This window comes from Botryllus schlosseri, chromosome 6 (assembly GCF_051294905.1).
Source record: "Botryllus schlosseri isolate E-star chromosome 6, Bs_hap1, whole genome shotgun sequence".
NCBI classification, from domain to species: domain Eukaryota; kingdom Metazoa; phylum Chordata; class Ascidiacea; order Stolidobranchia; family Styelidae; genus Botryllus; species Botryllus schlosseri.
Window position 1 is genome coordinate 16,580,519 of NC_137241.1, and position 27,847 is coordinate 16,608,365.

Genomic DNA, 27,847 nt, shown 5'->3' on the forward strand with positions numbered 1-27,847 from the left:
TAGACGAGGTGGACGTGGGTTGTGAAATGCATTCGCGTTTTTCTGAACTTACGTGCAATTTTTCTACATGCGGACGGCGTTCAAGTGCTAGAAGTTGGCATGAAATGCGTATCTGATATATAGCAGGCCGGTCATCTTCAGACATAGAGCGACGGATGACATTGATCCAATAAATGATAAGTGCTCTGAGCTCGCCATATTTTCGCGATCTGCGTGAATGCCGTTCTTCATATCTCGACCACTCCGATGAATGCGCCGATGTTCAAACCGCTCGCTCGTCATAAGCACGCAACGGCGTCAGCTGCGATGCGGCATATATCAGTACCGATGTGAGGCAAGCAGTGTAAATGTGAGCGACATGTTTCGTTTTCAGGAGCTCGCGCACTAATTTCGCTACTTCTGTCAGATGAGGTTTGTTATCATACGATGCACAGATTTCAAACTAGTCGATTATTTAACTGTAAAATCTTGTCGCTATTTCGTCTAACGACAATTATTTCTTGTTTTACGGAATATATATTTTAGAGTTGTTCGTGATAGGAGTATTGGTTATCACAATGTTGGAAGACTATGATTTATGCAGCATTACCTTGAACTAAGTGCTACTATGTGCAATTGAAGAAAGGACACAAAGATATTAAAAACGCCATGTCCAAATTGGTTGATCGGGATGACAGAGTTGAAGTGCCGAAGTTTTTACGGAAAGGAGCATATTTTCAGCTGTGTCAGGACGTAAGTGTGTCAAGTTTATTAGTTATAGTGCCTCTTATTAATAGTTGTATTTCTTTTACCGCTATCTTTGCTAACTTTTCTTGATTGTGTTTTCTGCAAACGTGACGATTCGATTGCTGAGTGATCGTCGCGCTAGTGCAAGATTTGCACCGTGAAGTTTGGTATCATATTACATCACAGTGAATAATGTGAAGAAACAGTCATAAATTTAGAGCAAACTTCAAAATTAATTGAATGGTGTTGTCGGATGGCCGGTAACAATTGATTCATTTACGGCATTGATCATTATTATAAGTCAGGTTGATTGATTGATTGATTGATTGATTGATTAATACTTTCTATTCTATGTTCAGTTGTTCACATATCACCATACCAGCATGCATTCTTCTTGAAATTATAGATGGAATACCATTTTGTGTAGGCCTTCTATGTAAAGATTTCCTATCAATACAACTGTGGTGTTCTATTGCTCAGTATGGTAATTTATCCAAGTTACAAATTCTAGTTATCTAGATTGCTTTTTTAGACTTTCACATCCGGAATACAGCCCTTGCAAAAGTGTCATATTAAAGTTGACGGCTATGGATTTTTCCTTCACTGGAGATCTCAAGATCAGGTAGGCCTACTCAAGTAACACAAATAAACTTGGCAACCAGTTTCGATATTACTGGCGTTTTTATCTTTTTACAGGAAGCTCAACTTCTGGACTGCAATCAAATTAGGGAAGCCTGCATTAAAGGCTATCAGATCAAGGTGCAGATGCATTAATATTTCATTAAGCTATTCTCACAGCTGGGATCACTTGAATTAAAATAGTTATACTTTAGTGCACTTGCAAATATTGTTCAACATCAAATCACTCTTTGAGTCATTAATAATAGCCTCTTGAGTCACAACTAATTAGGGGCGGACTTGAAGTCTGTGTAGAGAGGCTAAGCTATTTTTTAGGCTAGTGACATGATAATTGAACAATTCACAGGTAATTATCACTGCTAGAGGGATCTAGGCTACCGACCTATTGGAAATTTCAATTTACAGTATAGTTAGATAGCCAATTGTACCTGAATCGATATCTGAAACAGGTATAATATATCGAAGATTAAGACTTGTAGACCTAAAGTGACCATTGCCATACTGTTCAAGTAGAAGTAGTGCTTTCAAATCATAAGTCAAATGCAAGTTTAGCAGAAGGATTCTTAAGCTACCCTAGTCAACTTCAGTTTAATGAAGTCTTAGAAATATTCGAAATAGATCTGGCTCGAGAGACCGACTTCCATCAGTATGTAGACTACCCACAAAATGGTCAATAGGGGGATATGCTATTGAAAGCTATGTGTAAAAATATGTACATCCGGAGAACTATATATTGTGACTTTCTGTGATAAATGGGGGACAACGTCAATAACGACGCTCATGCACTGCATTTCAAGCCGTGTAAGTGACCTCATGATTTCGGGTTCAATCTTAGTAATAATATTGATGGAGAGAAAAATGGGAAATTGTATATCACTGTCGATTTGTGCATGTGTTTCATATTCGATCTCTAATGCATGTGTGACTTCACTTGCCGATCAATAAGATTTCTCAAGTGGACTCTCGGATTTGCCAATATTTCTTGCTTGCAGGATCAAAAGGCGTATGGCATCCTTGATATGCAGTTGAAGAGCACAAACTCCAAAAATAGAATTGTCATTCTTGTCTGTGGCTGTGATATGGTCAACTATTCTCTGTTCTTCCTCCTCGCAGAGGATGAGGGAACTGCTCAAGTAAGTCACACAGTTTCACTTCATGACAGGATAAATATTGCTTGAACCACTTGGAATTGAAATTATCAATCAATTTTCTAGACATCCGGTAAGGGCCCCAGCAAATTTCAATATTTGAATTATAAATGTAAGAATAAAACTCTTCTACGGCCCGATTGTACTCTGTTAGAGGTTCTAGATGAGATTTGTATGATTAGAAAGTTACTTTAGCCCTGTCTACCATCAGCTTTCTTCGATATGTTGACTGCATGCAAGCAGCTACTGTATGTGGGAATATTATAGTGTCAAGTTCGACTGTGGGAAGCACTAATCATGTCGCTATATGCATGATTCCAAAACAGCCTTTTCTTTCATATTGCATTGATTTATTGATTCCTTGATTCTACGAAGGGATGCACTTTGCGCTTGTTGCCATTTCCATGATATATCTACTTCAGCTCATTCTCTCTATAAGGCTCTATCCCTCTGTAGCCTTTTTTATTTGAAGTGGATTAGTGAGCCTACAGCGTATATAAATCAATTTTTCATTCTAGAAATGGATTTCGGGGCTTCGACAAATTATTTTCAACCGATTTCATCACAATATATCTTTCAACCTCGCACTGACAAAGCAGTAAGTTTGCCCACGACTATTTTGTTTGCATTGTGATGAGTGAATAAGGTAAACACTGAGAAAAGGCTGATATTTGGTACCCTTTTAGTCGATTAGTTACGTCAGTTTCTGATTTGCATTCAGTATAGATGATCCACTAGTCCACTAGCAGCCAACAATAAAGACTCATTTTCATTTAAATCCGTTCATAAGTATTATTTGGCACGGAATATTAGAATTCATCTTCATTACATCCACATTCTTTAAAGTATTGATATAGTTCACATGTAATAGAGATTAGACAATTCGATCATGTCATAATTTGGCAAATACTCTGTTGCGTCGTGATACTGAAATTTATGAGACAAACGTTTGTATGTGGGGTCTCATAAAATTTATAGCAACACGCTATCACACATCTGTGGTTTGAATGAAGCATTTTCTGCTGTACATTGTCATATTTTGTCCTCGGACCTTTAAAATTTCTCAAACAAGAACCTTATTGTAAATGGGCGGTTCAACCAATTCTAGCTATACAGAAGTTAATCGGGTTTGCAATGATACCAATTTATTGTATTTCAGCTGGACGAAACTGTGTTTAATGGCTAATAAGGATGGAAAGATGACTGTTAAAAGGTTAGTAATAATGTAATGCCCTTTTTATAGTGACATGCTGTGCACCTTCCGTATTTGTGCTCCTATTCTCTTTTTGGATCCTGTTTTCAATATTTGATCTTCGCATAGAATTTATGTAACGAATCCCGCACGAAGATTATAGCCTATTTCCAATATTTGTGTGAGGCATCGATTTTGATTACACTTATCAGAAGCGGGTCAATGTGCCTATCACGACTTGTGTGCCATAATTATACCGCATTTGAAGTGTCTGTTTTCATGAGTCTGTGGAATTCTAATTGCCTGTCTCTAGCACTTCCTTCTGATGTGACATCATGGAAGTAATCATGCGCCAATAGCTCGTAGATTGTGGGGTTATGTTCCCTTTTTAGCTGAGTTAGTGTGACAATAAAGCATAAATGTGAATTCGGTATATAATCAATAAGTGTATCGTTGCTCTGCGGTGAGGAATATGATTGTTTCGGTTAGTTGACGTCACTAATTTGAGGTAAGTTATCGTTTTAGGAATAATTATCTGAATAATTTAGCGTCATGGAGGCAATGTATTCAGTACTGTGACCAAGGATACGACTTAATTATCATTTTGTAGGTTCAAACACTTTTCTGATAAACGGCAATAAAATGCCATAATCTCCTACTCGTTATACTCAAATACGGTCTGCAATTACCATTGAATGTATTCCCACTGTTTAGCTGCGTACGGAACAAGTGAGGTTGAATTATCTCGGTATATATTATGGTCTTATTGTAAAATTAATATGAATCGAACGTTGGCAGAGGTAGATGACATCCAAAAATGACTGCCACTTGCACTGCAAGTAAGGTGAACAACTGATCATGAACAATGAACATCCATCGAATTTGACTGGAGAAGAATTTGTCTACATCAGCCATTTGTGTACCGTACATTATATGTAAAAAAAACAAAACATTTGTCTATTGTTTCACACATCCACCCCCTGAACCGATATATGGAAATAGTGAATCTTCAGTCCAATACCTATCTACTTCTCACTTACGCAATTTTATTTCATAGTATTACCAGACCCTTCGCAGCCGGGAAGAATGCCAAACTTCCATTACAAGTACTCAAGGATATGGACCTTGCCAACACCAAGGTTAGCATTTTGCATAGATGCGGTTCTCTCTCACTTAGTGCGCAGTTGGTGCTGAACAGAAATATGAATTACCAACTAAACTGTACTGCGATTGAGAGATATTGTCCCGTGTCAAACTTCATAGACTTAGTACTATTGGGACATGGCCATGTAGCATTTGTTGATGCTTCCCATACACTTATTAATTATTCACAGAATTTTTGTTATTGCATGTCGATAAACGAATGTGAAACACATCACCTTAATTTCTTGCAGAATGTTTAATTTGAAGCAATTAGGACCCTGTAAATTAGACAGCTTGGGCCACGAAGGCGGTCTGATTGATTCCAGAGTTGAACAAAAGTATTCCACGATCCAACGTCGGCGGAAGTAGAGTTTCCGAAAGTGGGCCGAGATAATCTTATTCCATTACAGAACGATCTGATCAACGCCGCCGACTTTACATTCGAGAAGTTTTTCCGATTTTACCAGCAAATCACCGTGAGATCCGAAGTGCAAAAAGTATTTACTTCCATGTGAGTGCGGGCGAAATAACACAAATTTAGCACAGTGTACTGACTTGTATTAGGGGTGTTAGTAAAAATGTTGCTGATTTTATCGATAATCAACTGATGGATTTCATTGTTGCGTGTGATCGGTTGTTGAATTCTGATAGCATCTGGGAATTGTGAAATATCAAGACGTTGGCAGACACCAATTTCGTGTGTAATCGGCTGCTACGCTTTGATTGACCTTGCTCTGGCCTCTGAGTTTTTTTGCGATTAATTTGCAAATTGCTGCCTGCCATCTTACGTGAAGATTTTCAACTGATCTGTGCAAAAGGTTGAACTGCAGTTGTTATGTTAGGCTACTTCTTCTCCGTAGCAAAACTACTTTTTAACGTTTGTATTTTGTGAAGTAGGAAGTAGTTTGGGATATGTTTGTGTCACTTTCTTGAGTGAAACTAGGCGAAACAGCCCCTTTGTCATGGTAACTGAATATATTTCATAAGCTGCACATATTTTTAGTGTCATCCACCATTATGCTTTAGATAATCTGTGCAATTTTTAATCTAGCCACTCCTTCGACCAAGTAAAGTACTTAGGGGAGAGGAGGCAAAGATGATACACGGGGCAAGATGAGACATGGAATTTTTTCATTCAACAATTTTCTAATGGACAGATTCCTTCAACTATGTTGTTCCCATAATGTCATTCCATTGAAAGCCTCGTAATATTCTAAATTTACTGTTCACATCACACACAATAGATTATTTATCTAGTAGATGACCAGATGTGGTATTACAAGACAGAATAATAACGAAACTGTTACTGTTGCAGCTTGCAGGATCCCACGGATAATATGTTTTCGATGTCATTTAAATTCGTATATGATATACAAATTCCTTTTAAAGTGATATATTTCATATGATTATTACACTTCAATCATGATGCTGGTTCATCATTTGGGATGAATTGGTGGTGTAATGGACAAGAATAGCTTGGTGTCTCATCTTACCCTCACCTGGGGGTAAGTTGAGACATTCGAGGGAGGATTTTTGAGGGTAGAGAAATCCCGGAGTATGTTGTTCAATACAACTTAAAATATATTCATAAATAGTACAGATCACAGGCTTTCCATCGGTACCAAAATTAAGCCTCAGAAGGCGTTACTGTTTGAGTCGCGTTGAAATATCAAACAAGTGTCTCATTTTAGCCTCCTCTCCCCTACTTCACAAGTAGAAATTTATCGCGTTGCTTCTACTTGTACAGAGTATCACTGCCGACTAATTTGACCACTTCTGGTATTGTTAGCACGCCTGGAAGACATGCCGTGGGTAGTCAATTTCGCAAATGTGTGACAGTGCTGCTTAGGGAAACCCTTCAAATCTAGCCGCTGCGTTTTCTACCCAGAACGCAAGGCGTCCGGAGTGGATTTGTGGAAGCGGCCACTCTCACGACATGGCTGAACGAGCACCAGCGTGACCCGCGTCTCAACGAAATCCTGTTTCCGATGTACGACGAAAAAACCTCGAAAGCCCTGATTCGGAAGTACGAGCCGGACCCGGAAATGGCGAAGAAAGGTGAAATGGTTTTCTATTTCGGGAAGACACGACGCTGTAATTACTCCTCCCAAACGACTGCGACGCACACATGGCTACTATAATTTAGTTGCCACATCTAATTACAAGTCTAAGGATATTGGATTGCTTGCCGAGTTGCAATAATAATTGACGGTCAAAACGAGAGTTTGATAAAAGTGCGATCGTATAGGTGTGCACGAAGCTACGTTCTCGGCAACTGTAATTGCCACGCGAATGCACTTGTGTGGTCGCAAGCACTTTGTAGCATTGTAGTGCAAACTACATGTTATTCACACGAGGCTTGGACGCGACACTTGTTCAAATTAAGTCTTCATATCAAATGTTCTCAGCAAAGTGGTGGAAAGTTGTGTGATATTTTTTTGCCGAAATGTTACCGAAATCCGTCCCTGCATCATTGCATTGCAATGTAATGCTTCCAGGCGGAATCGCGACAATCTCAATTTGATCAACTATTCGGTAAGTATTTCAGTCACCAAAGTAGAAAAAGGAAACAATAATTGCTATTTGCTGTCCGTCATCATTAGAGGGGGTCAATTAAGTCTTCGTTGGTACTCAGGTAGGTTGTTGGTTCTCCGTTGCTGACCACCTCTGGTCATAATGTTCTACATTTTGTGTCGAAATGAAAATATAAAAAATCAAAAAAGATGTACATTGTAGCTACTGAAAAGATTCATACCTTTGAGAGATTGAAAAATGTGTGCAAACGAAAGAAATACTCGCATCCCAATGTAGAAGAGAATACCTACTCAAAGCGCGTCAATGATTTTTGTCGCCCCTTCAGGTCGCTTGTCTCTGGAAGGTTTCGCCAGCTATTTGTCGAGCCTGGAGAACAGCGCCATTCACCGCGACCAGCTCACCGTATTCGAAGACATGGATCAGCCGCTGTGCCATTACTCCATCAATTCCTCGCACAACACCTATCTCAACGGACGGCAGTTCATGGGCGATTCGTCGGTGGAAATGTACCGGCAGGTCCTGCTGTCGGGTTGCAGGCGAGTGTGGAGTGGGCAGTTCCGGAAATGGCACTGCTGATTTTCTCGTGTCCATCGTCCCAGCAACGATGGCTTACTTTTGCCACGAAATCTGGAAATTGGTGAAGAATAAACTGATCTATTGTAATCCAAGCTCTTTCCAATCAAAAAACTGACCGAAAAGATTAAAGATTGCAATCAGATTTGGCATTTTACAACTTGTAGCCTACTTTATAGGCCTATCGTTGTAGACAGCCCATTGTCGGCTCATTGTGAATCACTAACGATCAAATGAAACAAATAGGTTGACCTGGTGTAATGCTCAACGTACTGCAATACCTAAATGAAGGAAGACTGCGTGGGCTTTGGGCATTGGTTCTTATATCAAGAGGCGCATGATGAATAATTGGGATTTAGTTGTAGACAACATTGTCAGAATGAAGGGACACGGTGTGTCACCAACTGTATACGCACAACTTCAGTGTTGCCAGCCAACAACTGCTGCTGTTGAATGTTCTTTCTCCATTCTTGACAAGTTACTTAATAAGGACAGGCACTTTATACCCGGGAATGTAGGAAAGTATCTTTCGTTGTACTACAACAAATTTTAATTATTTCTATCATAATGCGTGAAGTAACTGCTGGAATTCTTCATGGGTTCAGATTTTGTTAAAATAAAGTTTTTTCATGTAAAAGTTATCAGTGATTAAGTCAAAAAAGTTTTTTCATGCCAAACTACTCCTTAAGGACAGACAATTCCTACCAGAAATGAAGATAAGTAGTACAATTCCAACATCATGTGGGAAAAAAACCTAATTTGCATGCATGAGGGCAAAATTTTGTCAAAATTAAGTTATTTAAGGTAAAAAAATGTCAAAATTTGGATTTTTTAGGTCAAAATCTTCCGTTTTAGGTAAAAAAAAGTCGCCCTACTTATCAAGATACGATATTCTGACATTGACCCCGCCATCGGTCAATGGCATGTCACACGTTCAAATTCCTTTCCAACAATGATTCGGGCAGCTGTCACTTTGTGTTTAGCTTGTCCGTTGCGAGATTTTGGCTATTTTAAAATTTGCGGCATGCGTTGAAATATTATGGCATGAATGAAAGTAATATACGAACTAAATGACCCTCAATGCAAGCTTAATACATTAGATATATAAAAATACATACACTAACGCGCACACACAGAGTATTCGGTATCAGATAGCAATGAACTTGAGAGGTCAACCAGTCTGAACACACTCCAATTGAACAAACATACTGCTGTAATATTGTTTTGTAATTCCAGGTCATTTCATTTTGCCCACCATGTATTACAGTACTTACGCTTTCTCTGATTTCAGATGCATCGAGCTAGACTGTTGGGACGGCAAAGGCGACAACCAGGGCGAACCGATTATCACGCACGGCAAAGCGATGTGCACCGATGTCCTTTTTATAAACGTCTTGCACGCGATTAACGACATGGCGTTTGTGACATCTGACTATCCTGTTATTTTGTCGTTTGAAAATCATTGCAGGTAAGCGCTACTTTGAATTCTTGTCAATATTAAAAGCTTGAGGTACCGCCTGTGAAAGCATATGAACTCGTTTAGTAAAATTACTTTTGATTCTTTTGTGAATTGGAACGGCAGCGACGTTTGAACTTGAAACGGCGGACTGTCGAGGCTAGAATCGCTTCTCGTGCATATAATCAAATTCAGATTAACGAAAGTGGCTGTTGAACTGAAAATTGTCTCCTGGGAAATTGTGTTGCGTTGCATGAGTCGTCATGCAAATGGACATGGCCTTATCTAACTGTAGAAGAAAATGTGTCGCTTTCGCTATGAGGACGTGGTTGGCGTGCTACTGGAACTCAAATTTAATAATACCGCTGATGCATTCTCAAAATATCTTTTCACTGCTAACAGACGTGTGTTGCTTTTCCAGTAAGCCTTTGCAGTTGAAGCTGGCAAAATACTGCGAAGAAGTGTTCGGATCTAAATTGCTCAAGAAACCACTCGATGCCTATCCCGTAAGTCGGTTTGATTTGGTCGTGAAATGTAAATTTGTGATATTCCTTTCCGTGTTGCTAGTTGGAATACGGCAAGCCACTGCCGTCGCCATCGGTATTGAAGGGAAAGATTATTATTAAAAACAAACGGCTTGCGCCCGATGTGGAAAAAGGTGAGCGTTTCCACCAGGCTCTATGTAACCGGATGATAACGTGTTTGCGATGAAATTTCAGTGCAGCTTGAGCGATATTATCGTCATTCGGAGATTTTGGAAGACGTCGAAGTTGCCGAAGACGAATCCAGTGAGTACTTGGCCGTTATCGCAGTGTATTCTAGAAAGTGCATATACATATTGAGAAACGTCTTGAGTGCATGTTTGACGATAATTCGGCTAGAATTAGATCACAAGAATATTACATTTAGTTGTGCCCTACCGGTAATTGCCATCATATTCATGGTTGCCAGTTTTATTGTACGTTATATTTTGCATGAAATAAGCATTTTGATTTGAACGCTATTGTGTCTGCTAGGGCGGGATAATTTGCTGTATAGGGCTAGCCCATAATTCACAATCGTAACGGTGAAATCCATGCGCGGCGCGGGTCAATTCAATTTTCAATCTGGCATTGCTGTTATGCAAATATTTTGAAAGATCTGTCGCCGTAACAGTGAATTTACCTGCCAAATTGACCTTTTCTTACTTACTGAATTTTAATGGACTTGAAAGCCTTCTAATGTTGATATATTATACATGGGATTACAGTGGTGTCTGCTATGCCGGGCCTAGGCTATGATATTTATTAAGAGTGAAGCATTTGGGTTTCATGTTCTTGACAGCAAACTTGATAAATGTACTTGATTATGATGTAGCTGAAATGCAATATGTGACCTAGGTGTATTATTTGCAGAAATTGCGGATTCTTGTTGGCATCTGCAATATAATTAGAAATGTGACTTAGCAGAATTCCCTTCTTTGTGGTTCATGGGCGATTAATCGCTTGGCATGATTTTCATGAGTGGAAAAAGTAATTACAGGATATTTGTAGATGTTCATATTACAGGACCGGTATGCTAATTCTTGATTCTGTAGATGGCTTAAATCCCATATATTTCACTAATTCTGGTCTGCCTTTTGATAAGTAGGCCTATTATCAAATCGACCTCAATACTGAAGTTCAGCTACCCTATTTTCCAACAAGTATCATTAGGTCGGTAGAAAATCCGTGTTTTCGCCACCAATTTGGTTTCATCTCAACAAACTGTCTCGAATGGAGACATATAATTTGCACTCTGTCAGATTATCGTAGGCATGCGTAATTTGCATTTGACCGTAGTCTGCCTGTACAATGTGCGACTGTGTGTGTATTCAATTGCCTTTTCTCTCTCGATCAAAATGCGTAGCTTCTGTCGAGGAAGCCCATCCCGAATTCACGAGACTCAGTAAATCCGATCCAATGTCCGGCATTTCGGAGGAGCCTGACGTCGGTGAGTTGATTCCTTTCAATTCCTTCTGACACTGTATAATTTTTGGGTTTGTGACTAATGTAGCCGTAACGTGCATGGAGGAGGTCAGGGATTGTGCAATAATTGCGTGTATTGTTATTGATTTTTTTTTCTTCCTCTCGCACTGTATATGTAACTTCTGTCTGGTGTAATACCCGTGGGAGACTTGGTACGGTCTCCATGTTGCTGAAATGTAATTAGTCCCTCTCTGACATTTCGAAACGGCAGAGTATATCTGTTGTTGAGTGGGATAGGAAAATCTCGGTAAATATGTGTGCTGTTGCATACTTTGACTCTACTTTGTACTACAGCGGCCAACGAAGATAATATACAAGACCCAGAGGCGGATTCGATTGCTAAGGAAGATGATATTAACAGTAAAACCATCCCCGATGTTGACAATCTGCCGCGAGAAAACGGAAGTTTCAAAAGAGACGTGAGTCTCCATACTTTGATTTTGTGTCATCGGAAATGCCTTTCGCTGTAAATTCGCCAATTATATTGCGATAACACGGTATCTGACAGCGGATGGGCGATATCGGGAGTTGATTCAGATGTGAATTACGCGAATGTGCAGCGATTAATTGTGTATATTTCATGAATTATTCAGGTGCCGCCCAAAAAGACGGATTCCGCTGGCGAGGTTATGCCGATTCCGAAAACCGGAAGGTCCAAACCGAAAAAGGTTCATATTTTTTTTTTATGTTTTGTTGCCTTGTGAACTCAATGGATTTAGAGAGTTTGTCGGTGGTTGAAACGGGACAATTCAAAGGAGTTCAAAGTAGACATTGATGTTTGCATAAGTAGTCTAAAAGCACAACCATAAATATCTATTCTATATAAAGTGGAAGTAGAGATATCCAAGACGTTTCAAACCTATGTCAAATAGAAGTTGAACACTAAAGGTTTTCTTGGTCTTTAGAAGTAGATTTGGACGAGATTTACTGGGCAAGTTCCGTCGCTGGTGACCAATACCGAATTCTCGCGACTCACCACTTAACAAACGGAAGTTAGCAAAGGCGCTACTAATCGGGTGTGATTTCTAAACCATGCGCTGTTACCAGGGTTATGTCGCCATGTTGCTGTTCAGATTTTCCCTGACAGAAAGCTGCGTTATCATTGGCGTCGTGTAAATACTGAAGAGTTTGTAAGGCTTCGAAAACTAGATTTGGTCGAGATATCCACGACTTTTAGCAGTCGATCGAAGGTGGTTAGTCTTGAATGAATGTGTGTTCGCGACCAACGTAAAATAACTAATGGCATTACGGATCGAAAAAGCATTCAGTTACTATCAAAAATGGACTGTTTTACCCAAATCATATCACAGGAAAACATATGCCTAAACTACTTTCTACTTGAATAAAAAGTACGTAGTATTCCGTAAAAACTACCTGAGATCTCTGTAAAAGTAGAATTACTTCGTTATTGACCAAGTTGGGAATTGGCAGTAACCCTGTAAAACAGTCAAAAGCGAAACTATCGTATAGTTGCGTTTTAGGACTTGAGTTTTTCTATACCGGATATACGTTTGACCTTTGAACTACAGAACAACCTCAGCGAGGAAGACGAGAAGGAGCTGTTGAGAAATTACAAATACGTGGAAACATCGTCGACAAACATCCACCCCCTTCTGTCCTCCTTCATCAACTATTGCCAATCGGTGAAGTTCCAGAGCTTCCAGCATTCCGAAGGTACCTCCAGAGAGAGAGAGAGAGATTCTTCAGCTCACGACGAATTGTATTCCAGCTCAAAAACTCTACTATCAGATGTCGTCTTTTAGCGAGTCCACGGGTTTCGGATTGCTCAAGACCAGCGCGATCGAATTTGTCAAGTGAGAACGAGATTATCTTCTGCGGGGCGGGAAATGATTATGTTTCGTCATGTTGCGCTTTTAGCTACAACAAAAGGCAGCTCAGCCGCATCTACCCAAAGGGCAACCGTGTTGACTCGAGCAATTACACGCCTCAAGTGTTCTGGAACGCCGGCTGCCAGATGGTGTCTTTGAATTTTCAAACATCAGGTACCTGTTAGGCGCGCTATTGATGCTGCGGTAGCTGTCATGTCAGTTCCCTTTTCAGCGCTACCTGTAAGTTATGTTTCGAATATGTTAATCAGAAATATCTTGCGACCCAATTAGTGTGACTGTTATACAAACGATGCTGACTCAGCACTTGAACGATTTTCAAATAGGACCACACTCCAGCAGTTAATGGAGAAAGAAATATCGGTTGGTAAAGTGTATTTGTGACCCTTGTTTTCGCATAAGACATAATTTCGACCTCGCTGTCTGAATAAGTATATGCAACTACTTGCACCTTTTTAATGTGCTTTTCAACAACCCCTTCAGACACTGTATGTAATCTGTGGCTCTAAAGAGCCACATCACGTAGAATATGTCATGCGTTGATAATTTTTGGTTTCTAGCATTCAACTGCTTCCAAGCATATCATAACATCGGTTTGTCGGTATTAGTCGGTGATAGATGCCTGATTTTTTATTTTAGTGGTCCTTGAATGTGTAAAACGGTAGATATGTTTGTAGGTCCCCAGATTTAAATTATCTTAAACGGTTCATGGACGAGCTCATCGATGATAACGGAAGTGTAGCTACGATTTCCCCTACGTAAATCATCCCTTATGAAGCCAAATGATTTCCATGGTTTAATTGGCTTTTAACCACTATGATAGCACTTGAAGATAAAGCCTACATGGCAGTGCAGATTTTGAATTTGACACAACCGTGCATTCATTGCATTTTTTATGTCAATATTGGAAGTCTGCCCTCATCGGGAAGATTTAACATTTCACAGAAATTATAAGAAAAATGCAGTGAAATTTAATTTTTCTGAATCTGAATACATTGAGCCTTTTCGTGACAGATCTCAGCACCCAACTCAATCAGGGAAGGTTCGAATTCAACGGCAATTGCGGTTACCTTCTCAAACCGGAATTTATGAGGCGCGAAGATCGTAGCTTCGACCCGTTCTCAATAACGCCGGTCGACGGCGTCATTGCCGCTCATTGCTCTATCGAGGTATGGGACACAATTGTGTGACTTGAGCTCTGTTTTAGCAGAAGCAACATTATTTAATATTTGATACCTTGCAAATGATGTTTATGGTGTTTGATAACTTGACCATTTTAAAATTGAGTGTAATCTAAAAGTATGGCTTAAGCCGTATATGCAACAATACACTAATGCATACGATGCATACAAACTCTACCCTAGTAAAAAGTAAAGTAAATGTATTTTGACAATACTATGATAACTTTAACGATTGATTATGTGGAATAGTGACACCAATATTGTACTCATTCACTTGACTGATTTCGACAAGGCTGAAGTACATTGCTTTAATATTGAAGCTGCTCCTATTTAAGTTTTTTCCTTACGGCACATGCAAATTGCACACGTGTTGTTGTTGGAATATACGATTGCTCCCGATTGTCTATTTGACCCGGACTTCCTGTGGCTATAGTTGAATTAACATGGCCAAAAGTTATCGGACTGGGAAATCCATAAAAATTGTAACAGACACGGTTTGTTATCCTCACGACAAGACGGTCATTGATATATGTCGTGCCTGTCTACAACCCTGTTTTCGTACATCATAATTCATTGACAAATGGTGACGTCGGGCGTCCATATTCGCTACAGGTTATATCCGGTATCTTCCTGTCCGACAAACAAATCGGCACGTGCGTCGAGGTGGACATGCACGGCTTGTCGACCGACACCATCCGAAAGGAGTTCAAAACGAAGACGGTGTCCGGCAACGGACTGAACCCGGTTTATAACTCGCAGCCGTTTGTATTCAGGAAGGTAGGCGTCTTCGACGCAACACAGCTGCGTTTTCGTAAAAATCGCTATTGTGTAATTTGTGTTGAGATAAACCAGAGTAATTTCAGCTGAGACTGACAGGGCAAACTTGAGTACCTGAGTCTGAGTGACTCAATTCTGAATCGAGTATTAGGATTTTGAGTTGAGTCGTGTATTCAAGTATCGCTCATGATGACTTACAATAGTTTAAATGATGTAGATAGTTCAAATAAAAAAACACTATTATGCGACCAAAAAGAATATAAAGCCAGTACTACATGACATCAAAGATCATTTGCCCACTTCGTTGCACTCTGTGACAATGCTCTTGATGGATTACTACTTCAGAGATGGTATGCGTCGATCGCTACGTCACTGGCATGTCATTTTCTCTAACGTACATAGCTCTCATTACTACTTAGATTAGTACGCTGCGATATGACCGATTGAGGTTTATAGCCTTCGACTGTCGAAAATTGTATCGAAATTGTGATTCTCCTTGATAAATTAACTTTTAGTGTTGAGAAGTGTATAATTTCAAGATCTGTATGTTGTGTAAGATCTTTATGTTGTGCGTGGAATGCCTGTCATAATTGTGCACTTTATCGCACCAACATTGAAGTTCTGCGCCTCCAAGAGTCAATTCATTTCTTAAAATTCATTCGATTTTCGCGACACAGGTCATACTGCCGTCGTTAGCGCTGTTGAGATTCGCGGCTCTCGACGAAAATGGAAAACTACTCGGACAACGGGTGATACCGTTGGATGCGTTGCAGTGCGGATATCGTTACATCACACTGCGTTCCAGCAGCGGCCATCCCCTGCATCCGGCTGCTTTGTTTTGCAATATCGTGCTCAAGAGCTATGTTCCAGACGGAATGTCGGGTGTGTGTCTCTCTGCTCTGATGTCACATTTCTGTCTAAGCTAGGGCTTGCGGATAGCTTTTTCTTTTCTTGTGGATTGTGCTAAAAATTGCGTTTTTGACTCGAGTGACGGACGTTACAGACAATGTCCAATATTATGGGTGATACCCGTTAGGAGTAATAGCCAACAACTAGTTGAGAATTCAAAATAAGTTTGTATATCAACAACTCGTTGCTCTGTGCTGTACGTGGATGTAACAGTTAGCAAATTTAGTATTTTAGTCCGAATCCCAAATATCATGTTTAAATCCTGCCATGGCTAAAATTCGTTGAAATGTAAATGAAAATTGTTGAAAATTTGTCCAACTCCGGCTATAATTTCATTTCCATTTAGTTTTCCAAATCCTAATCTACGTTTGTCTCTGACATGTTGGACCGATGGAGGTGACTCGTTGCGAATCGATATTCCATGGTTATCATCTCTAAATTTAAACCATTGTATTCATTTAGACTTCGTCAATGCTCTGGCCGACCCGAAAAAATACACGTCGCTCTCGGAAAAACGCGCGGACCTCATGAGAAACATGGGAATCGACGATGTACGCGCATTCGTGTATCAACCGCTGGAACAATGGCTGATCGTGAGATTTTATTTCAGGAAGTTTTGGAAGATGGCGGCAGAGTGAGCGAGTCTAGCGATTCTTCGACCAATCAAAGGGCAGGATCCCAGTCCGAGATTGTCCGGGCCGGCACGGCTAAATCGTCCATCCGTAATGTGGCTTCAGAGCCAAGTACGAAGCGACTGCGTTTCATTTTTGTTGTTCCTGTAGCCGCGGATATGTTGATTACACCAATTCGTGTCTTAGCGCGGGGGTAGTGCAACCGGAGGGGGTCAAAGTAGTCGTTGTTGGTTCTCAAGTAGAAGTAAAAGTTACGTCGCAATTTCCAACAAGTAAAAAATAAGTGTTCTAGGCAGATTTGTTACAAATTTCTAGATTTTCAAAAAGCGCATCTGTAACTAGAACTAGAACTACTCAATTTTCCAAATCTGCTACTATAGCAAGAACTACTCGAAAAATTAATAGTTAGTTGACCGTCGACTAACTAAATGAGTGGTTTGCACAAGTCTGACTCTAGACCAGTGGTTCCCAACCTTTTTCGACTCATCGCCCCCTTCTCAAACTCCACACCGATCATCGCCCCCCAAATATTGGGAACACAAAAATGGGCATACAGACTGAAATCACTGCCGAGTTGACTAAAAAAAAAGGCCAACTTTTCGGCTCGACCTCGAAATTACACTTTTTCCAGCTACATTTTGGTGAGTTGACTAACAAAAAAGGTGATTTCTCCGACTTGATTTCCAAAGGACCGTAACAGCACTTCGTCAGCCCCCCCCCCCCCTAATACGTTGGTCTTGACCGCCTCCATAGGGCGATAAAGCAAACTTCGGCACTCCTCAGACCCAACTCCTCCGATACCTCTTTACCGCTACTTCCCAGCACAAATTGTTGGACTTGATAGTTAGTTAGTCGGCTTGATTCGCGCGAAGCGCGAAAAATTTCCATTATTCATGATTGAATCGGTCAATATGATCAGGAATTGCATAAATGTTGCTGTCAATTTTTCATCCTCTCTCTGCTCATGTATTCAGATTTACCGGTAAAGCTGAGTGACGTGTCTGGGAAAATGTAGGGCCCGTAAATAATAATTGAACATATTCGGGCGGACCCGTGGGTATAATGACTTCGCTACGTAATGACATTTCGTGGCCTATCTGCTATGTCAAAAGATATTCAAATAGCCCATACGTACTAAACTAAAAGACGCACACGATTTTAATTGGTATTTCTGCACTGGCAATTAATTTTTCTCTGCGAGATGGCATTTTTGTGGGGTTCTGATTAAACAGGACAGGAACATTTGGCGCCAGCCATTTAGGCGCCTATGGACAATTAAATATATATGTATATCGTATATATATCGAAGTCGGTCAGCATAAGGGCAGTCCTTTTCCGCCAAGGTTTTCTCGTTCTGGCACACTTCTCGGAGTCGCATGTTACAAGGCCTGAAACTTCATATGTCTTGGTGCGTCATGGTGTGATAATGGCTGACGCCGAGATGCCCATTTCTATACCTCATGCGTATTATTTCTTGGAGGAAGGGTATCCAATAAGCAAGAAATAAGCGACCACGATATGGCGCGCAGCGCGAAGATTTTTTGAAAAAGTTGCCTAAATTTTCAAAATAATACTCTATAATTAATATTAATTCAAGAAAAAATTGTGGGCCCCCTTCGAGTTCGGGCCGTCCATCTCAATTGGGGGCTTGGGTGTGGCAGTTACGGTCATGGATGCCAATGTAGCCATTTCAACGCGCCATCGCCCCCCTATCGCCCCCTTTGTCCGTTTTCGCCCCCTTGGCTATTTTCGCCCCCCTGGACCGACAAATCGCCCCCTGGGGGGCGATATCGCCCACGTTGGGAACCACTGCTCTAGACCATGGGTCGCTGACTCAAAATGGGTCGCGGGCCACTTTTCAAAGTTCGTAAAGGCCGCGGGCCGCATAACATCAATAATGTGATCAAAATAGGCAGCGCAGTTTAACAACCACGGTTTGATAGCTCTACCTCAATACAACGCCGTGTTCTCTAACCTGGGCAGCAGGCATAGTTACCACAAAAGTAATGATACTTTATTGAAGAAACATAAATACAACAAAAAATATCATGATCATCACTTTCTTTCTAATTTGAACTATGAGCTGCGCACGACACCCGACAACACCCTTCAGCAACTAAAGCAGGGGTGGCGAACCTTTTTTCTATTCACGGCCTCGTTTTGATTACTTATGTAGCGTAATGCCGCATGCCAGTGTATAGTTGTAATGAAATAACTGGAGGCCAAATATAGGGTTACCATATTTTGGAAATCTGAAAAGAGGAACTTATTCAGAATTTTCAGAATTGCAAAACCGGAGGAAAATCCTGGAAAAATGGTAAATTTGTCTCACTTCGTAGTCGTTGACTAAAAAAAAAACGAAAAGTTGAACTGTCTCGCTCAGCGCCCAACACAGTTTTTCCTTCACATTATCAGGTGGTTGACTAAAAAAATAAAGGTCAACGTTCCGACTCAGCGCCCGAAATACCCGTCGGAGCATTACTTCGGTGCTGATTTGCAGCATCTCAGTCGAATTTGGCCGTAAATTTGACCAAAATTCTCAAAAAGAGGACAAAATCTAAAAAAAAACGTTTATGCGTCCTCCGAGGACACTTTCAAAAAAAGTTAAAAAAGAGGACAAATCCTCTTAAAAGAGGAGGTATGGTAACCCTACAACTTCCCACGTTAAACTGTCCATGTCCAATTACCCATTGTCAGTGAACTCGGGACTAATCTATTTACTCATATCGGCTTACTATGCGCACAGGAATTGTGAATGTTATGAAGATCGCCAACGTTGGGAACCACTGATCTAGTGTATTTAACATTACACTCTGGCTCCACCACAAAATAAAATAATACTCAAAAATATTCACAACCACTTGATGATTTTACTCCCGATAGCAAAAACTTACCACGAAGAAACACATATACCCGACTTTTCTAGTTATCCAACCAACCGCACCGCAGAACAAGGACGCGGAAAAAGGCGCTTCCGTCAAGACAACGCATCGTCAGTACCTACCCTCGTCGGGATGTTTGACCCAGCAAAACTCTGTAAACAGTAGGTCGTGCCGTAGCGTCGTGGAGTTCTAGAGTTTCTTAGTCTTTTCGATTATTGCGCAGATTTGATTTCTAAAAATCCGATCACGGTGGAAACACTGACAAAAGACCCCGTTTATCAACGGTTGTTGGCCGTTCAGTCCAAGGAGTTGCAGAGGATTCAGGCGAAATACGACAAAGTGGGTTTCTTGTGTAATAGTAGGGAATCGAGCGCCTGCATAGTTGGTAGGGTTTGTCAAAGTAGTCATCGTTGTAGTAGTAGCGAGTAGTAATTTTCTACTCGATTACTAGTAGAAGTAAAAAAGAATAGGTCCGAGAATCACTAGAGTATTTTTAAACGGTAGTTGAAGCACAATTTCTCACTACAAAGACACAAGCAGGGATGTCTCAAAAGATTTATATGTACGAAGTAGAGGTCGACCGATATTGATTTTTACAGGCAGATACCGATATATCGGCTCACTCACAAGGCCGATACCGATATCATAGGCCGATATTAATATGAAAAGAGCAGAGAAAAATTTCACCAAAAATATTATATATGAGGCAAGATGGCACTTGTACATGCCACAGAAAGCTGAACAACAAACGAGAAAACTGAAATTAAAAAGAATTATTGCTTAATTGTGCACATTCGATGAAATTTGGGATAAACCAGAAAGCAAAATATGATACAGAATTGCAGATCAGTCCAGACCGATATCGATAATCGGGAAAGCTCTAAATATCGACCATGTCGATAATCGGTCGACCTCTAGTGCAAATTGTTATATCGTAATATTTATAGAAAAGGGCAGTGTATGACTTGAAAATTTTTTGGTATTAGCTTTTAGCGCAACAGCAGATTAATTATTGCTAGTTCTTGTCAACTGTGTCACTTTCCGTACATCGACAATTGTCTGGCTTCCGATTGGCAGGAACTCCAAGCGTTGGAGCGTAAGCACAAGGAGAAGTCTTCCAATTTGCTGGCGAGATTGGCCGACGACACTCCGGTCAGAGTCACGGCTTACTGGTATGAATTTTTTCCCCGTGTCCAATGTATCGAGAATACAAATAATAGTTCCTATCGGCTCAAATACGCATATGCTAAATAGCGGAGTAGCGATGCTAGTACTTATTTTCTATCGTGTCCGTATCAATCAAACTTTGACATGTTTATAAGTTGTACAAGATTACAAAATCAGAGTCCAAATTGAGGGTTGGCAATTATTTTTCCAAACTGGCCAAATGAGAAGCAGAATATGTTGTGGCTGTCTATGCCAAAAGTTTAAACTATATTCTGCTGCGGATTCATATTATTTGTAAATCGACAGCAGTGAATGACATTGTTTATATAGGCTGCTAAGTGGACACGGTAATATTTAGATATTAGGTTTCATTTATAAATTCCAAGCTACTTTTCCTAGGCCAGCCAGAGTCTGATCAGTATGGCAAGTTTTTGTTGCAGTCAAATCCGTGAAAAGTTGCATTTATTTTTCACAAAAGTTGCAGTAAAAATTTACATTTATGGACGATTTCCTTGAAATTAGCAGGTTATGAGGCGCTTGAATCGATCCGTATCCAAGGCACTTTAGTAAAACTTAGTGTTAGGGACTTCAACAAAATCAATAGCCTGAAAAAATAGACCCAGTGAAAATATAATTTTCGTCGATATAGCCTGAATGTACGTCAAATTTATACGACAGTGACATAATCAAGCGATCTATTTACATATAGTTCCAAATATTTCCAGTAGAAAGTTGGTTGCATGAAAAATCGAATAAACTTGCAAAAATTTTATTGAAAAATCGAAGAAGTTGCGTGAAAAAAATGGAGAAAAGTTCCAAAAAGTTGCACTATAAGATTCCTTCAAACACCTTAAAACAGCATTCTACATAACTTTTGAGGTATTTAGGAAGCTGCCGGAAGCTGTAAAAAAAAGTTGCGAAAGTTGCAAAATCTTGCCCTACTGATCAGTAAGGGCGTTAGCTACTTGGTGATTCCGAGTGTAGCCGAAGTCTTGGAATCATATTTTTCCAATTCAAATCTACATCTCTCGCTGTAAGGGGGCGGCTGGCCACTTTTCGCCGTGGCTATCCCCTATGCTCGCGAGCGGTCTTCACTGTCCTATCTCATTTCCAGCTGCATAGCCCCAAAGTTCCGTACCGCTGTCGCCGCCGACGACTTCAAAGTTCGACTTGACAAACTGCCTCCAGACGACAAAGCAAAGGTAGAATAGCGGTGGGTTTTTGTGCTTTACGGCGTGACGCGAGTCTTGTGTTTGCAGGTTGTGGCGCTTCAAAAGAGACAGCGGGAAATCGAAGAGTCGTGCACGAGCTTGTACCGGGAGACCGTGTCGAAAATGACGGAGCGCCACTGGGAATACCGATTGGAAAGTTTGAACCGGATACTGGAAGACACACATAAGAAGGCGTTAGCTGAGCTGAGAGGCGCTCAGGAAAAGTAAGGGCAGTTGCATAGACAGAGGGTATAATCGAAGACCCCTCCACTCCCTTTCCAAGCTCGACGCCACCCCCTTTTAAAATCCCCTATTGTTCTCTTGTAGAGAGTAATATGCTCATCCCGTATTCTGAATGCATTCACATATTGTTTACATTGTTTCTTGACTCAGTTGTTGGTACACTGTCTCACGACCTAAATCTTCATAATTAACCTTTCGGATTACCAGATTATGTCACTACATTAATTCGTCAATATAGCACCAACATTTGTTTTTGATTCGTTTCCCGTGCTTTGCAGATAAGTCGTCATTCACCTATGGGTACTGAATTAAACAAAATCGATCCAAAATCCTTAAATATACCGTAACTGGCTTATGTTTATGCGTATGGAGAAGTTAACACTCGCAAGATAATGTGATGCTTGTTGCATTGGCATTTGTGTGTAGATTTATCCCGATTAATCTGCTCGAATTTAGAACATTGTCTATTTTCAAAATATCCTTCCTTTCCCCCCTTTTCCCTCGGCATTTGCAAACATATATAATTTTGTGTAATATAATATTTTCATCATATGCACAGAGGAAGGAGGTATTCAACAGCTGTACGTATCCAATAGATGTTTTCTGTATTTGATTTTAAATCACCAAGTCGGGATTGGTATTGGTATATGATAGCTAGAGAGATAAGGAGAGGTAGTCAGTGAGAAGTACTTCTGGATTTCTGGAATACTCTAGTATGTTTTGTCTGCATACACTACATGCTCTTCTTCGACAGTTTTTCAGAGACTTCTTGTTTCATGACTCTTTTCTGCCCTTTCATTATTTACTTTCCTTTGAAGTCGTTTTTACGTGTCCGGAATTGCTACTTCTACTTGTAATTGAGCAGAAAGTTCCGGCGTCACTTCTAATTCTACTCGAGCAACAACGCTGCCTACTTAGACCACGTCTGGAGATGAGTCACGTCACGATAGGAAGCGCATAAGTTATAGCACCATAGAGGTTGCTTGTGTGTGTGTTTACCATTTCTACTGTGACTAAAGAATATACTAATCGAATTGAAGCACGGTGACTGACATTTTATTCTTCTGTCGCAGGGAAATGGCTGAGCTGTGGAGCCATCAAACGAAGAGCTCCGTCCTCGGTGGCAAGGAGATCGGAAGCGACAAGACCATCAAAAGGGCCGAGAAGGATCGCAGGATACGGGAGATGAAGAGCAGCAACGTCAAGAGATTCATCGAGGAACGTCAGATGGTGAGCGTCCACCGTTGGAAAGCAATCTACTTAAACATTAACCTTGCCTAGAATTTGCATATTTCTATGCTTCCTTTATTTCAGTTGTAATGACCGTTGGCCCTGCGTAGTACGTATGCAATGTGAGGAATACTTTGATTTAACTGTAAATGCGGACGTTCGAATTTCGTTCATTATCATTAAATACAGCAGTGCGACCACAGATGTTTGAATCACATTCTTTCTGTATCTATTATATACTCACTATTATTATATCCTCATTCGTGTTGTAACCTTCATTACAAAGGTTTTGCATTGGCGTTTTTGACTCTGCGTCTTTTAGTTGATTTATCAAGAAAAAATCTGAACTGAGCGTGTACTTATTTGTCTTCTCGTAATTTTGTGTCAATGCTGGTAATGGTGACTAGAGTTGCCGTCAGAGGTGCTCAGTAACGAAGTACTTCTACTTTTTGGAAGTACTCAAGTAGTTTTCCTCTACTTCTGGTACTTACTCAAGTAGATCTGATTTTCTCTACTTCGTAATATTTTGTGATCTACTTACTTACTTTTCGATATTTTCAGTTTGTCAAGTAGAAGTAGTTTAATCCCCAATACGAAAGATAGCCTGAGGAATTTCGGGGCTGTTTTCACAGAGTACCAACATTTCGTATTCAAAAAAGTCAAGTAAAGCCCAGAAGTTGTGTTGCGCTTCGCGCACAGTAGTTATGGAGTGACAAATATGTTTTCACGAAAGTGTCAGTGAATATAATTTAGGTACCGAATTGTTTATAGTTCCGGTCATACCGCATTGTCGCCCATATCAAATATTTCATCACATTTCCGCATAGCTCAATTTGCAACTTTTGACAGTCTATGCGAACGAATTATGACTGTTTTCACAACTACTCACTCACTCGAGTAGATTTGAAGTCAGTCAATTCTATTTCTACTTCAAGTAGTTTTAGGTGGCTCATGGAAGAAGTATTTCTACTCGTACTTGAGTATATTTTTTCGTTGCTACTTCTACTTCTACTTGAGTAGCTTTCTTGACTACTTTGACCACCTCTGGTGCCGTCAGATGTTTACAATGTGGCCTGTGAACATTTTCTACATTTGCTGTCCTGAGAGCAAATGTGAAACTGTGTCTTACTATAAATCTTAACATTTGTTAAAAATGTGCTGGATCATACGAGCCTTTTTCAATTTAGTCGCGGGCCGGATGAAATTGTCTGGCCTTCCGTATAGGCTATTTGACACGCCTGCCTTGAACCATAGCTCTAACCAGAGGTGGTCAGTAGGGATGTACTTCTACATTTTCGGTGTACTCATGTAGGTTTGGGCTACTTGCACTACTTAGGCCTACTCAAGCAGGTTTGTTTATACACCACTTCCGCTTCGACTTAATTTTTTGGGCAAAACTATGTCATTTTTACAGTATTGATTTTGTATAATAACTAATTTTGGGATAAGTTAGTATCACTTTCATGAGTGAAATTGTCATAGTATCTGGCCGAAAGAGCCCCTGTATCATGATAACCAAATATATTTTCGAACATTGCACTTATTTGTGCTGTCATTATTCATTATGCTTTGGTCGAATATGCACCCAGCAATTTCGAAATGGCCCTCCATTGGTAAACCGCTAGAAGAATGCAACCCATTCACCTAATATAAGTTTTGAAACTACCTACTGTAGTACTTCCCAGACCTTACCTTTTGATATCTCTCGAAAATAGCTACTTCCACTTGTAATCGAGTACAATTTCACAACTTTGACGGCCTTTGGCTTTAACACGCGATGACGATCTGCATTTCAGATGACAAGCAAGCACTCCCGTCAGCTTCAAACGATGGAAGAGGACCACGCCAAGCAAGCCCCGGTTTTGGTTGACGAAATTCGTGAATACGTCGCCGGCCGGAAGGCCGCGGATGAAGCCAGGAACCGCGCTGTCGAAAATAAGATGCCGGATGATGGGACCGATACCGGCAATCATGGGGTTGTATTTGAGTTGGAGTCCGAAATCACATCGGACCACTGACACTTACGGATTTTAATCCGTCGTATTGCATCTCACTGTCACGTCCTTCATTTCACTTTACAACGCTGATAGAACGTCTCCCATCACATTTCACATCGGCGTTCAGAAAAGAATTGCGTTCAAGACATTTTATTTTTTTACTCCCCGATTTTTGTCCTCGCGATGTGTGATGTTTGTAATTTAAAAATCACGTCTTCCGTCGCTCTTTGATTATTGTGGCGTTGAAACGGCAACCGAAACAGTTTGGTTTGATTCCAGATTTCGACCCTGTCCCGATTTGTGCTTAGATCTCCAGTTTGGTTTATGTCAGTGTCTCATAACCTTTTTACAGACACTTAAATATTTGTTAGCAGCTGAAATTGAAATTTGGAAAGCTGAATGATTGAAAACCAGGCCTTGTCCTCATCGTAGCGTCATATTGCCGTCTGATGTTGCACAAAAAGCTACCTGATGACTAAATAAAAGGTCATCACTTTTACTTGTGGGTAAAACAAGACGAAATAAGGACGCAAGCCCACTATAAGAATAATTTTATAGGGAAACCATGGGGTTCATGATGCCGAAACGTTAGCTAATAAATATAAAAACGACACCGCTATCGCAAACAGACAGCTTTTATAGCCGTGGAAAGTGACTGTTTTGAACATGACATTTATCCAACTTCGAAAAGATGTGGGTTAAAAAATTAGATCTTGTCATCGGAAATGTCCATCTGTGTTATCATAAAAGATTTTGCCGATTCTAAATACCTCCACATTGACCTCAAATGATAACATGTAATGCACATCGCCATCGGTACGATTACACTGACCTTATTTCTGTATTTACATATGGTTTTGCTATTGCGCCTAACAACTGCTACCTTGATTTCAAATGCTACCATCTGATACAATGGTGCACGCTCTGAAGATGTAATGCCTACTGCTTACTCATCGCAATTTGTGAACGGAATAATCCGACTTAACCCATGTTTTTCAAATGTCCGGTTACCTTTTATTTTGCCATTTTACGCTTGTTACTGTGACACAAAGTCGGGATTTTTTACTGTACTGAAAACCTACCAGGAAATTCTCACAATCGCACTGTGCTCCATGATTGATACAAGAGCATTTTAATTTTTCAAAAGTAATTGTCAAGACTACGATTAGTTTCAAAATTATGCACTTTACACGGTCCGGCGTGTTTTAATTACCGCCCGGTTCTCCTCGTAAAGGACTCGGACTTGAGATTCATTTTACTTGTCGAGCTGTGTTTAATTATTTTCAATGAATGGCGCTGTATATCGATACTGTTCTTCTCTATTATGTACCTACAATTTTTCTAATTCGTACTTCAAGTTGATCAGGTGTAATGCAGTGATTGAACGAGTTGTTTTAATATGTGCGTAGAATACTGCTATTTGTTAGCGAGAGGTGGCCATCAAGTGATTCTTCTTGAACTTGGCATCTAAGATAATTTAATTTTTCTTTCAATCTTATATTTGAACAGTGATCGTGATTTTCTCCTTGTCGAATCTAGTAGTTTATAGAGATAGATGGTTTCGCATAGCTCCAACCATTGGAATTCAATAATAAAATGACGTTTTGCCATCTATTTGTCTCCACCACCCTATCTGCGATGATAGCTTGCATTAAGTGGCTGCATTCAAAGAAGTGCTTTTCCAGACAGTCATTTCAGCCCACAGTTAATAAGAGGTCCTGACATCTCGAGACCATGTAGCTACGAACTATTCCTAAATTTGAGGCCTCTGGATTTCTTTCCATTGTAAATTCTGTGGCGCTTTACTACTCGGCATAGCTTAATGGAATTGCAAATCACGAATTTTGTGCGAGAAATGTTGTTCACTTTATCACATCTCACACATTGCCGCAATTGTCACACACTATAACACCTGTTTCCAGACAGTAGATACGTGTTTCTCTGTAGTCTCTCAACATATTACCCGCATTTTGGTGGAAGATCATACGCTCGTGATGTCGTATTTATCCACTGTATCGCATCGCCGGCAGAAGTATCACTTCTGATTCATCTTGTATTTATGCTGCCGTGTACTGTAATGTTGTTTTGCATTGAATAATACTGTTTGGCATACCGGCGGTATCGTTGTTTTAATCAGATTGTACCGTCCCATGCGAGAACAAAGAGATCTTGGTTTTTGATTAGTGTTCCCTCTATCCTCGCACTATGATTGGTATGCGTCTGTGTGCACTGGATGTCATGTGGCAAGAAATTGACTTTACCAGACTATTTCTGATGTTCCAGGTTACAAATCAACCAAGCTTACACATACGGTTCCTTGAATAGGCAATCTTAATAATGTAGGGATTCCAAA

At 40.3% G+C, this 27,847-nt stretch overlaps 1 protein-coding gene across 2 annotated transcripts; it reads left to right on the forward strand.

The window, feature by feature from the left end:
- Positions 1–170: 170 nt before the first annotated feature.
- LOC145441221 (1-phosphatidylinositol 4,5-bisphosphate phosphodiesterase beta-4-like) lies at positions 171–27,609 on the forward strand. 2 transcript variants are annotated; one of them, XM_080319040.1, is made up of 32 exons: positions 172–732; positions 1,259–1,348; positions 1,423–1,485; positions 2,358–2,498; positions 3,032–3,111; positions 3,673–3,726; positions 4,763–4,844; positions 5,259–5,359; positions 6,737–6,906; positions 7,709–7,919; positions 9,248–9,424; positions 9,834–9,918; positions 9,980–10,070; positions 10,132–10,200; positions 11,300–11,383; positions 11,713–11,837; positions 12,012–12,086; positions 12,948–13,092; positions 13,148–13,232; positions 13,297–13,421; positions 14,280–14,434; positions 15,059–15,223; positions 15,901–16,105; positions 16,595–16,683; positions 16,743–16,875; positions 19,691–19,807; positions 19,870–19,985; positions 20,724–20,818; positions 21,928–22,015; positions 22,073–22,248; positions 23,341–23,497; positions 25,294–27,609. In XM_080319040.1, exons 1-32 carry the CDS (start codon positions 649–651, stop codon positions 25,513–25,515), a joined length of 3,855 nt encoding a protein of 1,284 aa, XP_080175166.1. In that variant the 5' UTR covers positions 172–648; the 3' UTR covers positions 25,516–27,609. The 2 variants fall into 2 exon arrangements, with proteins under 2 accessions (XP_080175167.1, XP_080175166.1); XM_080319041.1 differs by lacking the exon at positions 11,300–11,383 and having other exon boundaries at positions 171–732.
- Positions 27,610–27,847: the final 238 nt, after the last annotated feature.